Source organism: Parus major, chromosome 7 (assembly GCF_001522545.3).
Source record: "Parus major isolate Abel chromosome 7, Parus_major1.1, whole genome shotgun sequence".
NCBI lineage: Eukaryota > Metazoa > Chordata > Aves > Passeriformes > Paridae > Parus > Parus major.
This window is the reverse complement of record NC_031776.1, coordinates 10830567-10844381: the sequence shown is the minus strand read 5'-3', so window position 1 is coordinate 10844381 and position 13815 is coordinate 10830567. Positions and strand designations below refer to the sequence as shown.

The window sequence follows — 13815 nt, the reverse complement described above, 5'->3', positions numbered from 1 at the left end:
ATATCCTCTGCTATAATTTCATGCTACCAGTTTTGTGAAACTTTCTTGTAAAGTGTCTTTTTCTTTACTCAGTTTTCTCAAAGGAGTAAAGTAAGATACGCAATTTTTTCCCCTAGGTGAGAACAGTGTCATAAATAGATGAAACCTTTCCCTCCCAGAAGATTAAAGAGCATATTTAGAGGATGTTTGCTCTTGTGCTGCTGAGTTGGAACGATATCCTCTTCAGCCTACCCAGAAGGTAGATGGGAGTAATTTCTTCTGCTTCTGGTACAACACTATTGCTATGAAAGAGTAAGTGTTTCTGTTCTTACATAGCTGTTGATTCAAACTAGGTAACATGGATTTACTATAGCTTGTTTTTCATCACTTTTTTTTGCACAAAGACTAGGGGGTAAACACAAAAAAGAGCACTGCCAAAAAGGCTTTGGTCACATAATGTTGAACAGATAAGAGAGGTATTTTGGACTTCTTCCCCTAGTCCTCTTTCCACTCAGTGAACATACCTTAGCAAAGCCCATTCTTATATGTATACATATGTACACACACATATATATACATATATACACACATACACACATATGCTTTGTAATCCTTGGGAGGCTTAAGGTCCAGCTGACTTGCAGTCTGCTTCAGACCATTATTTCCCCTTTTGAGACTTGGCCTCTTAAAATAATGGGAGCTCATCTGCAAGAGAAAGGCAAAAGTAGGCCAGGTACAGATTACTGAGCTGTTAATGAGAAGAGTTGATCAATACCTGCTTGAGGATACAAAGTTTCTGTATTCTTCATGGAATGTTGCATTAAGCCCCCAGCCCTTGTTCCAGACTTAACATATTTTAGTGTAATACATCAATGTTACATGCAGGAGGAATGACATACTGGGAAATTTCCTACAGTGCAAAGGAACTGTAAATAATTTAAAATAACTGTAATAATTTAAAATTGCACTAAACTAGAAACCATTTTAGGTCTTTTTTTTTATTTTATTGCCACAAAAAGAAGGCTGTTACATAGAAAACATGAAATATGGCAGCACCAAGTATTTTGCTCTCTGGAGGATACACATTAAATGTAGATACTTTTTTTTTCCCCTTATGTTGTGTATTGAAAGGAGAGTAGTCCTATGGGGACAAAATTACAAAGTAACTTTTCAAAATTGTATTCGTTCTGTTTTCTTGGACTTGGTCTAAGCTGGAGAGCAGTGGGCAGGCAGAAAATAATAGTGCATGAACTTTGAGCAGTGACAAACTTCTCCATATGGGAAGCTGATTCCAGAGGACCACTAACCACGTCCAGGGCAGTACAGAGACGACAAACAGCCTCGCTAGCAGGGTAAGAAATGAACAATTTCCCAACTCGCAGTCCCTGCCGCCCCCCACGATTCCCCGCCCCCCTCAGGCCGCCATGTTCTCTGTGCGCCTGCTCGGGCGGGCAGAAAATGGCCTCGGCCGCTGTGCCGGGGCCGGAGCCTTTCCCGGAGCCCCCGTTCGGGCCCAGCGCGGAGCCTCTCGCCGGGGCTGCCATCCGGGGCCCGCGGACATTCGGGGCCGGGCCCGCGTCCCCTTCGCTCCGCCCGCCGGGGGCGTCCCGGGGCCGGCAGCGGCCGCCGACCTCCGGCCTGAGGCGCTGCAGTCGGCTGGGGGCTGAAACGGGAGTAAGAGATTGGCAGGAGTGTCCAAGCCACAGTATGTCTTTAAAAGGCTTTTTTTTAAGGAGAAGGTTACAGGTTTAATTTCCCCTAGCAAAAATACTTAACTTGAAAAAAACTCTTCAATTAAAAAATAACTTCAAAGGAGTAGCAGAGAAAAAAGACAAAACCTGGGATGTTGAGGAAAAAAATCTTCATTATAGTTTAAATTTGATAATTAATGGCCTTGAAAATGAATTGTCTGTGATATGTAATTCAAAGAGTAAAATATCTACGTTACGCTTGGGTAATTTCAGTCAAACTAAGGGTGCTGGCAGGGATAGAAGACCACTTTGCAGGAGGTGCAGCAATGCTAAGAAGGGAAAGGGGACACCATTCAGAAGTGCACAGGAGAAAAAGTGCTGCAACCATCTTTCTGAAACTCCTGCCAGGCCAATAACTTCTGGGCTTCTGGTATCAGCAGGCAAGTTTTAAAAATGTATTATTCTGATCTGGTCATGTGATGCCAGATTAATTTTTGAGTTGAAGGTATTTCAAGAAAGATGTCTTGCAGCTTTAAACAAAAAGCTGCTTTCACAGAATGATTTTAGTTACATTTACTGGATCTTTCTTTTGTAGCAATGATTCAGAAACCAGTTCTGTGAATGAAAGAGGCTGTTGCCAGTGACAGTTTTGTAGTTCGCAGTCACAAGTCCAAGCAAGGATGTGACACTGCGCATTCCAAGGAGCTCAGATCCGAGGGATCTGGTCTGAAGTGACAGCTGGTGGCAGAAGGAAATACAAGACACTTTATAATACAGTAATTCTAAACCTCCACAGGTGATAGGACCAATTTTAATTTAATTTGTTTTTTTATTTTAAGAAGGTAGATTCTCATCTCACAGTAGTAATTGAGTGTTGGGCCTGTGGAGTTCCATGGCTAACAGAAGTTTATTCCTTTGGCTCATATTAGTAGCTGACTGTTTTTTGCTAGGATTCCATTTCCTTCAGTAAAAATGTATAATTTGTACATATGCTTGTGGTACCACAGAACATGGTCCTGCTGTTTGTTCACTGAATATATCTGAGCAGATTAATGAACACTAACCATTAATTGCAGTATTTAAAATATGGGCATCACTTTCATGCCTTCAAAATTTATATTATGTCAAGCATTTGCTGAACCCCTACTCTAAAATCCAAGGACAAGCTTTTAAATTAGATTTTTACGAAGTGTCACTGAAATAGCAAGGGGGTCATGCCAGACTGACTTTTTCAAGTATCATTGAGAAATCTGTAGAATTAAAAATGGATGATGTCTTCCCACTAGCAGGGTGGGTTTTCTGATTCTTGTTATACTGTTAAAAAAACCCAGAGATTTGAGTTGTAAGTTAAGATCTTAAGCCAAGGCAGTGTAAAGCAAATACATATGCTTTTATGGTTAAAAAAGTAGCTTCTTGCCAAATACTCATGTAAATTATTTAATGTTGATTGCTTAAGATGGCTATTTTAATTTGTACACAAGACTATTTAAAAATACGTATGTGTACAGTGTATTCTCATGGAATGCTACCTTGGAGCAGCACTATTTCCTGTGAGTTACTGTGAACTTTAGAATGATGCAGCATCTGTTATGCCCCTCAGGTGTGTGAGAAGATTCTGGAGAGGCAGGAACTCGGGGCAATGATTTATGCAAGAACTTCAGCTGCCTTCCTCCATGCCAAACTGAAAAGAGATTTAGGCACAAGGGAACGGTATGAACAGAACGTTTTTACACACTGCTTTCAGTCAACATTTTGGCAGCAGCTTGCTGTGAAGGATCACTCTCTTAACATTTGCAATTTACAAGGCATGCTAGTAACAGAAGTTGCTTCATCTGTCACCATCAGCGAATTCAAATACCTCAACTTTGTCATCTTGATAATATTGCTGAAACTTGAGATTAATCAACAAAGTAAAAAAGTAGGGTCAAGAGTAAAACTCAAGGGATAAAATCCAGTACACTCTACCTTACTTTAGGAAACAGATTAGTACAGCCTCTTTTTTCCTTAATGTGAAACTGATTATTGGTTGCAGGGTACAGTGAAAAATAGTTCTTGATAACTTCCTCTAACAGTGAACAAAAATGTCTCTCTGGCTTTCCCTTCAGAGCCATGGCAAGGAACTGGGGCCTTTGCCATATCACATGATAAGAAAAGCAGGTAATTATATTTTTATGTACCTGGACAGCTATAGTTTAATTTAAATATTTTCAGACTAGGTTTAAGTCCCGTCATCTCTTTGAGAAGCTGGCTGCTCTGGTGTATTCCCAGATCACTTCCCAAGCTGCAAACACACATGTTGGCAAACGTCTACTGAAGGGCCAAAACAGAATATTTGAGTAACAAAAACAGTCTAAAGGAAGTGAAAATTTTTCTGTCAAGGACAGCTGGATTGGGATGAACAAAATCCTGGTGGCAGCTACTTATCAACCCCCTGTAAGATGTGACAGGAAAAATGCTTTTGAGGAGAGAAGCTTTAAGCATAATTGTAAGATAATATTTCGTTGTTTATTTCATTTTCATGAAGGAATTCAGGAATTCAATTTTCATGAATCATGCCGAGATTCTGACCACAAGAATCTCTTTGACCTGCTTCAGAAGATGCTGGATTATATCCCAAATAAGCACTGCTCTTACTGTGCAGCACTTTCCTTTCTTCTCTCCACTGAAAGGCAGAAAGAGGGCACAGGCTCCTGCAGCTAAGCAGGCTGAGTCACACAGACCAAAGAAACTTAAACAGTGCTAACTTTTGATTTGGTTGTAAGTGCCTTATTTTCTAGTATGACTTCTTGGATACTTACCCCAATATTGACATAAAATTTACTTACTATACAGATGAACCTGGTTTTCAAACTCGTGGGATGTTAGCACTTCTAACATGCAAGAGAGCACCCTAATTTTAATTACATTTTATTCTACAGTCCTTACATCAGACAAAAGACTGTGCACTGCTTTGTACCCTGTAGTGATACTGGTGCCTTCTTTTCAGGTAAGAAGCAGAGACAGCCCTTGGCATTAAGTGTAAGGATGGCCTTTATTTGCTTAAAAAAAAAAAGTTACAAAGTAAGGAAGATCACTGTAATATTGAACAGATTGCATTGTGATGACCAATTTTTCCATTTATTTTAGTAGGTGTACTCTGGTTACCAGTATTTCAGTTAATGCTCACTCTTAGCTTACAACAGTATAGACTTCACTTTTTTCCCCCCAATCTTTCTGAATTGAACTGTCCTGAGAATTTCCATTAGGAATTAAAGTTTCAGGGAGCAGATAAGTTGTTTGGTTTAGTGTGTGAACTGCCAGCATAAAAGAATCTCTAAACCTCAAAGGGGAGGGGGCAAAGTTTTGTCTGCCTGAGGTTGGAGCAATTGTGCATTTGCAGAGCAGCACAAAGCAGCTGCTCCCCCTGCCCCAGCCCTGCCAGCAGCAGCGCCTGGCTGGAGAAAGCTGCTGGGTAGCTCCGGGTGGAACAGCACTGCTTGTACTTCCACGGGGGAAAGGGAAAAGGAAGGCACCCCCAGAGCTGCAAGGGCTCCTGACAGCCTCTCCAGGAACACAGGCCACCAGCTGTGACAGCCAGCAGGCTCAGAGATGCCACTCTCTGTGCCCCACCATGGTAACCAATTGCTGCCACCATAACTGCTGCTTTCCAGCAGTGGGGCTCCCACCTTCCCCAAGAGTTGGAATAGAGGATTGCTTCATGCTGGAAGTCTGGTAAAGGGATGACAAAGTACTTGGGGACATGGACAACCACCTATGACAGGGGTTATTTGTGGTACAGACTGCAGTGTCACACAAGTGCTGGCCTCTTCACTTGGCAGGCTTTTCCATAGTTTAATTTGCAAGCAGACTGCCCTAAGTCTCGTTCACCATACCACATCTACTCCAATACAGACAGAAATCCCAACAGATGAAGTGGATTTCACTGTGGAAGGCCTTAAATTACATTATTACAGTAGAAAATACAGGAGGTAGAAGGTAACTGAAAGGACAAATGCAGGTTAAGAGTGAAATCTAACAGCTCCTGGAAGTTACTTGAACATGGTTTTAAAAACTAAATCCAGTATTTCATTAACTATAGAAAACAGTTAAAATAAATTGCCATGAGAGCCCTTATATCATGCTTGATACAGGGAGGTAGGATGTAAGAATCAGAAGGACGCATGAGACATGGACACTTATCTACAGCTCCTGTTTGCTTTACTGAGGCCAGAGTTTCACAGGTCAGTCACCCTCTTCAGCTTCAGACTCCGACTCTGCAACAGAGAGACCTCATCAGCAGCCTGGCCATGGCTCAGCCCCCCAGCTCAGCTGCTGCCCTGCAGCCACTATTGGCTCCACATGGATTGTCCTGGCAAGCTTTTCTAGCTAGGACCAGGGGAGGGGGCACACTAGTCTCAGAGAGGCAATTAACATCCCCACTCCAAAACACAGCATTTTTGCATTAGGGTTCCCAAAATTAACAAGCTCCATGTCTAAGATAAGCTGCTGGTTACCTTCTTCAGCGTTCTTGAGCCATTCAACAAACTTCTTCATCTGCTCCAGAAAAACACTCTTTCCTTTTGCAAGATGAGCATCTTTATACCACTTGAGGATGGGTTCTTCACTCAGAACTTCAGCTGTAAAGATGGGCAAAAGCAACATTAACACAGAGAACTGCTGAGAACCTGACTGGCAGCCTTTGCTTCCTCCCCTAGAAGCTTCCTCCCTCATGTACTTCTCCTCTGGGTACAGCTGGACAGACCTGCACTAGGAGCACCTTCAGTTTTGGAATTCAGAGAAGCAGGCATTTTGGATGATTCCCGTGCTGGGAGTTTCCTCAGCACTGTATTCAGGAGCTGCACTTTCACTCCCACTAACAGTCTGGAGTGTTTCAGAGTTATTTGAGATGGCACACTCTAAGCAAAGGTTAACAGCTAAGAACAGATACAAATTCTTTTAAAGTCCAAAGCAAGTGCTTCCTGTGGTGTGTTTTTTAAATTTTACAAGTACAATAGAGTCTTCAGTTTAACAAGTTTCCACAGGTGCACAGTGTTTTTCAGTACCACCTTTTATCAGACACTTAAAAAGAGCCCAGAGCAGCCCAGAAAACATTGGTAGTCTCAATCTTCAGCTGCTCACAGTCAATGTTAAGAGACCTAAGGAGAATACACTATCATAGAACTTAACAAAATGCCTTAAAAATCTAGATTTAGCTTTGTCCTGCAACTCTTAAGCAGATCTACTGTAGACAGGCACCATCTTTGTCTTGCACTTCCCCACGTGCAAAGGGCCAACCACATGCACTTTTGCATTTTTACAAACAGGAGGTAGAAAATTCTTCAGCTTACGAAGAGCAATGTTGTAGCACTGATCTCCTCTAAAGAATTTATCAGAACCAAGGCATTCTGTTTGAGAAGCTTTAAAAAACCCAACCAACCAAAACCAACCCCTCAAAAAACCCCTGAAACTACAAACCCACAGAAGCTACCTTTGTAGAAGAGCACCACTATTTTCTGGAAGGCCTTCATGAAGTGAATGTTGTCATAACAATACTCCTGAATCTTCAACAGAAGAGTCAGCTCTGACTGACCTTGGGTAGTGAAGGCAGCAAGTAGAGGGCTGTATTGCTGTAACAACAATAGATTGGCACACACAGAGAACTTCACATTTACCACCTGACTAAAGCTGGTTTTGCAGTTTCCATCAGCCAACTGCTTAGAAATTTGCAATCATGGCCCCGCCCCAGAGCAGCTCTGCAGCAGTCACTGCCTCAGGCCCTTGGCCTCCCCCTCACAAGGGAGAGAATTCCCCATCTCATACTGTCTCTGCACTAGCAGAGTTGTAGCCTTAACATTTAAAAGGGAGCTGACAGAAGGAAGACCAAGCTCTTCCTAAGGGGTGCAGAAATCCATACTGAAGCTACAATACCTTCAAATGCTTAATGGCTTGCTCTGCTACCAGCTCCTCCTTTTTGTTCCACTCCACTGTGCTCATTACACTTGACCAGATTATGGCTACGACAGTCTGTTCTGATATGTTGTTTTTCTTCATCTCCTCCTTCACGTACAAGATGATCTGCCAGGAGAGTAAGAGTCAGCACAAAGGCCACATACGGCACTAAGCTAAATTAAAACTTCTCTTCTAAAGGTAACCCAGAAGGTTTCAGAATGACAGCAAACCTCCTTGATCATACAGCAGGATTCAGGACATTAAGGAAAGACCACAAAGCTACTATCAACACCCCTTAGTCCTCATTTTAGTTCCCAGTGAGGGCTAAGTTCAGTATGAAAGAGAGATAGGCACAGAAAGCACCTCCACCTTGTCTAGAAACACCTACATCCTTGAATGGATCTCCCCGTGACATCTGCTCCTGCAGTTCTTTCTGCAGCTCCTTCCGAGCTCCTATGGATTGCTGGTTCCGAACATACTCAGAAAGTTCCTTCAGTCCTGCTTCAGTGAAGTACTTGGAGAAGTGTTCAACACTTTGTTTGTTGGCTGGGAAGAGTTCCTGAAAGCAAAGTTTACAACTCTTTTGTAAAAGAAATGTGTGTTGAGTACTTTACTGGCAAATGCTGTTCACTAAACAGGCTGATGGAGCAGCAGAGTAGTTCTGGTGGTACTCACCATGAGCCTGTTGTCCATGTTTACTTTGCGAAGACTGACAGCCACTGCATTGATATCTTTCTCATTTATCCAGGATTTGAACAGCTTGACTGCAAAAGCTGCAGAAACACCTGTGCAGTCGGAATAGTTCTATTATTAATGAAATTCAAAACACAAGGAACCATGAGGCCTGAGTACAGGGTACCTCATTTGTCAGACTGCTCAGAGCAGCAGCTGCGCTTCCAAGCATCCCCAGCAGAGTCTGCAGTCCTACCCCCTGCCCAAGGACACTGCAGCCTCCAGTACACTGGACTACCACTCAGCATCACAAAGTCTTCCCTGTACTAAACTCTTCTTGCTGCTATTTAGGAAGCAACCTAAAGACATCACACACCTTTTGCATCCTAAAAGGTCCCTCTCCAAAATACAGTTGTGCCCTGCTGGGCAACGCTAGCAACAGCAGTCCCCAGTGTCATGCAGGGAGTCCTACACACAAGCTTTCTCAAGAAACTCATTTTCTCAAGTCTTAACAAGATCTTCCAGGTTCTGAGGCATCACATTTACCTTTGCTAATCCTGTAGTCAATCTATCACCAGAAGCTTGTGAGCTGCAAAGGTGTACTGTCATCACAGTTTCCACCTACTTGTCATGGTTGTCTCCCCTTCCTAAGGGAGGAGCTGGGCTGCACTTACCTTCCTTAACCAAGTTCTCATTGTAGAGACTGTTGAGAATTGATGCATTGAGAGTCCCGTTGGCAAGCAGAATACCCGTTAGCATGGCCAGTTTGTTCCGCTCAGATTCTGAGAACCCTTTCAAGAACAGCAGCAGCTGCAGGAAAAATTAAGAAGAGCTGGATAAAACTAGCACCTCACTAAACTTTGGTCACTGTCTCTGTTTTAAACACTTTTGTTTCATCAAGCTAGCAGAAGCACTAGTCACTGGTAGTCATGCAAGCCAGCTGTTGTTCTATGAACAGTTTTCAAGGGCTGTATTTTAATAATCCGTTTTATGATGTAAACCTTCTACAAAGTGATTAACTAGCAGAATGTGAAGGTTTGTCTGTCTGCTGATAAAAAAGCCACTCCATACCTTTTTGACTTCATCTTCAAAGCCTTTCTCCAGGTACTTGTAACGCCTGATTAACTTGTTAAAAACCTATGAAGACATAGAGTACATTATCTGTTCTGTGAACTATCATTTGATTAGAATTCAAAAAAACTAAGTTCAGTAAAGTAGGTCTGAACTCTTCAGAGCATTTACAGCTTGGAACACTGCTACTCTACCACTTCCAGTACACTTAAAGCCGTGCATTACTTTTTACCTTAACTTACAATTACACAAATATTTAATTTTTGACCATTAAACAGCTTTAAGTTAAATTGTCCTCATTTCATAACTAACCTGAGCAAATGCTTGCATGGTTTCTAGGTCTTCCTGTGCTGCAAACACACAGACGTTTGTGCGTGTCATGTCGTCTGCCAGGGTCCCGCCTGGGGCTGCAGGAGGATTTCAGCATTAGTAGTGTTAGTCCCAGTGAGAGCACTGAGCAGTCTCCACAGCAGAACTCCCACACCCATAACATACAACATATTGTCCTTTCACAATGAACTCGATGACTGATCACCACAGACACCCTACATTTCCCTCTGTTCCACTGCTGCACCAGGACTTTCAAATCAGCTTAAATTTGAACATTTAACTATCCTGGCCCCCTACTGCTAAGGGGATTAACAACACATCTTGTTTCCAGATGAGTAAGGTAACAGCCATATGAGCTCTTCCATTAAAAGAAGCCACTGAAGCTGCTTAATTCCACCAAGTGTCTGCTGCAATAGCGCTGCTTCATGCCTTTTACATGACAGAGTAAGACACAACAGTTGACTGAAACATGTAGAGACACACGGTTCAAAATGCAGTCCTACAGAGATGAGCTTGAAACTTTTACTTATTTAGGCTGCTTCACTAATGAAGGTCACCAGCTTCAGTTCCAGAACACCTCATCATTGATTTCTGTGCCTTTCTACATACAATGGATCCTTTGTTATGTATTAGTCAGAAATATGACTTTAAAACCTGAGAGGAATATTTCTGGCAGTAATACTAGAAGCTGGTAAGGCAACAGGTTGTCAGTTTTTAGTCTGGCCTCCTCTGACTGAAGATCAAAGCTGGTCTTCTTAGCTACCTGTTAGAGAGAGGGAGTTGAGTAAAGCAACCCATATCACCATTAACACAGCAATGCCTTCTTGCCTTCCCCAGCAGCCTCATTCCTAGAAGGAACACTTCCTAACACAAGATGCACTGGTTAACTCTTGAATGTAAACCCACAAATGGTAACAATTAGTATGTGCTGGTTGGTGAGCATCTGTTCCTCTTTGCTCTGTACAGAGAGTGTGTACCTGAGTTTACAAAACTTTTCATCATCACATTTCACTTCCTCAGTCCCTGTTTTCTGCCAACGTAATCGCCCTCTCATTTCTTACTCCCTGATGTCTGCTAGAGCCCATGACCTCACTACTGTCAGTAACAAATAATTTGTAATAGCATGTTCAAGACTAAGCACTTCAGATTCTTCTGTAAACAAGTTTCCTTTCCAAAATAACAAGGCAGGATGCACAAATCATAGGATCATGTCAGAATCTTTCAGGGCAACTACTGGTCTTGTAACCACAGACCACACACCTGAAACAAGAATTCATCCATCTCTTATCATTAGAAGTGATATTGACCAGAGTCAAAATCTACTCCTGGTAAAAAAAACAAAAACAAAAAACCCAACCAACAAAAACTAGCCAAACAAACAAAACCAACCACACCCACCTCACCCAAAAATCCAAACTACTTTCTTCTAAGCAGAGTTTGTAAAATCTGAACTTCAAGGAATGCAAACAGACTCAAGTAAAACTAAGGCAGGTTCTAGAGTATTTTTAGATAGTAAAAATAGTAACTAATAGTCACAGTAACTGCTCAGGCGGTTTACCACAGATTGACTTAAACCCTGTTCTACACACTCAATGGGCTCTTTAGCAGAGATTTTACACTGAAAGAAAACGGAGCTTTTGCAGTGAAGTGAATGAAGCTGACAGCAGCCACACCAAAGGGACTTACCCAGCATTCCACCAGCCACCAGGATGTCAAAAAGTGTTTCTGCATAGCGGCGATAATCAAGTTTTGCACCAGAAGCATCAAGAAACTTTGCTACTGCCTCCAAGTCAGTGCCAGTTTCAGTTAAACCTTGAATAATACAATCCTGGAACTGAGTAGGGTCAAACCTCTCTTTTTCATCTGTAAAGCAGAAGTGTTGAAATAAGATTTCCATGAAGAATTCTTTGTGATGATCATTACTTGGCTCTAATAAAGCTTCCATGACCTCTCAGTTTGATTCGTATACCCTTATTCTCATGTTAGATCACTCTTTCCCTCCAAAGCCAGAGACTTAACTCATGCTGGAAGGCAGTTTTTAATACATGCACCTATAATTTTGTACATTTGATTTCATTACTCATCTTAGCTTTTTGGGCCACTGTTTCAGGTGAAGTCTTCTGACTGACAAACTGCATACCATTATCACATCCTGATCACCTGACAATTTGCTTTTTGGCTACAAGGCCTCTTAACCTGCAGCTAAGTGAGTTTGAGGCAATGATTTTTCCTCACTTGCTTGGGGGAAATGTAGACATATGAGCTAACTTAATGGACTGTAACTGCCGATCTAGCTAGCATCCTTTGCTATTGTTAAGCAGAACACACCTGATACATCAGCTCATCATTGCCTTGTTTTTACTGCAGGCAGAGCTTAGTCAACATGCAACAAATCCACCCATTTAACTAACAGAAAGTCTTAAAGAGGTCTTCTAGATTATGGAAATCATGAGATGAAAAGCTTCCAAAGATAAGAGAACTCAACTGCAAATCTTATTTTGAGTGCTGTCTACAACACCTTAGCCAATTCTGTTAGCAGTCTAGTAGGACAAACTGGCATTCAGTGTCAATGCAAGTATCAACACATTGCTAACAGCTGGGTTCAAGTGTGGAAATACTGGACCAGTTATTTTCCAGAGTAGATCCACGGAGCTCATTGTTCCAGTAGAGTTGCTTCACAGTCAAACTATGGTTAAATGCTTAAAAAGAGACTAAACCCATAGCTGCTGGCCTTTCATCCCTGGACAAACCACAGCAAACTCTATCATTCAAGAGAATTTCAAGGTGCTTTGACATTCAAACAAGTTGTATAAATCAAGTGTGCTTCTGCATGTACAGCATCTCTGAAGCTGCCTGTTAGAGCTGGAACACTGCTGGAATACAAGTAAAACTGTACTGAACAGAAACCCTAAGAGCGTCCCTACTTCCTCGTCATGTTGGAAAAAAAGTCCACCAAAATACTAAGTTACTCATCACACTTCTTCAGCCACTAACTCTCCTTATGCAAGTAACTGCATGTAGAGACAAGCCTTTGCATATCCCATACTTCAGGGTTGCTTTGGATGTTAACAGGGGGACAGTTGGGTGGGTGGATTTGTGGGATTTTGTTGTGGGTCTTTTCTATCAGTTTTTAAAAATGTAAAAGAGGACAATTTAACTTTTATCCAGTAGCTAATACTGAAATTCCTACTATGTTAGATGTACCTTAGATGTATGTATTAACCCGCAACAAGCCTGTGCTGGAGCTCCCCTGTAATTCTGGGGTACTAGATCCTTCTGTTTGCAGGCTAAAAACACTCAGGACAGTTCTAGCATGACCATCTTTTAAGCGAAGGTTGTCAAAGTAAGTTCAGTGAAAATTCTGACTGCCGAATATTTTTTTTAGTGCAGAGAAAATTCCAGTCAGCCTCAAGACTGCACATAGCATGGTCTCATGTAAAAATATTATGGTGAGCGCGTGAAAGCACTGGTTTGTTTACTGACAGAAACCGGAGTTTTACCGTACACACAGCACCGGCAGCCGGCCCTGGCAGCGGGCACGGTGCGGTCACTCACCTCTTTTTCTGGTTTTAAAACGCTGGCCCGATAGTGTCGGCTTCTGCGGCTTTTGATTATTCATAAAAGACACCCTGCAAGGAAAGCAGAGACACCCGTGAGGACGCTGCGGGCAGCGGCCGCGCTGCGCCGCTCCTCCCTCCAGCTCCCGCGGCGCCGGGCGGCTGCGGGCGGCGCCGGCCCCCGCCCGGCTCCCGGCACGCACCGGGCTCCCCGGGCGGAGGCGGCCGCAGGGCGGAGCCGGGGCCCGCGGTGTCCGCGCCTCTCGCCCCTCGGCCCCGCAGCACGGCCCGAGCTGCCGGTGCCTTCGCTGCGCCAACACTGCCCCGCTCCGGGGTACCGGTGCGGGGGAAGGAGATGGGCTACACCGCCTCCCTCCCCCGGCCTCCACCGCGGCGCGGTGCGGCCCTTACGGCCCAGGCTGCAGCAGCCTGCCCCAGCTGGCCGCCCCCCGCCCGCGCCTGTCTCCTCACCGACTTTAAGGCAGAGAGAAAATGCCCGAGCGGCCCGGAGCGGAGACGGGCAGGAACGGCAGCGAGGAGCGGCGGCAGCGAGAGCTCTGTGAGCGGAACCGACGCCAGAGGAAGAG

The 13815-nt window shown here is 43.4% G+C and overlaps 2 protein-coding genes across 3 annotated transcripts; both read right to left on the bottom strand.

Moving 5' to 3' along the window:
* Positions 1-250: 250 nt before the first annotated feature.
* LOC117244692 lies at positions 251-3287 on the bottom strand. The gene is made up of 2 exons (XM_033515953.1): positions 3200-3287; positions 251-1642 (listed from the first exon to the last, which is right to left on the bottom strand). Exons 1-2 carry the CDS (start codon positions 3252-3254, stop codon positions 1092-1094), a joined length of 606 nt encoding a protein of 201 aa, XP_033371844.1. The 5' UTR covers positions 3255-3287; the 3' UTR covers positions 251-1091.
* A 1395-nt stretch (positions 3288-4682) lies between these two features.
* BZW1 (basic leucine zipper and W2 domains 1) lies at positions 4683-13815 on the bottom strand. Of its 2 annotated transcripts, XM_015634483.3 has the most exons (12): positions 13700-13815; positions 13227-13300; positions 11358-11534; positions 9654-9748; positions 9342-9407; positions 8945-9080; positions 8274-8383; positions 7987-8157; positions 7578-7724; positions 7138-7276; positions 6164-6286; positions 4683-5923 (listed from the first exon to the last, which is right to left on the bottom strand). In XM_015634483.3, exons 2-12 carry the CDS (start codon positions 13288-13290, stop codon positions 5892-5894), a joined length of 1260 nt encoding a protein of 419 aa, XP_015489969.1. In that variant the 5' UTR covers positions 13291-13300; positions 13700-13815; the 3' UTR covers positions 4683-5891. The 2 variants fall into 2 exon arrangements, with proteins under 2 accessions (XP_015489969.1, XP_018862934.1); XM_019007389.1 differs by lacking the exons at positions 13227-13300; positions 13700-13815 and having other exon boundaries at positions 9743-9748; positions 11358-11435.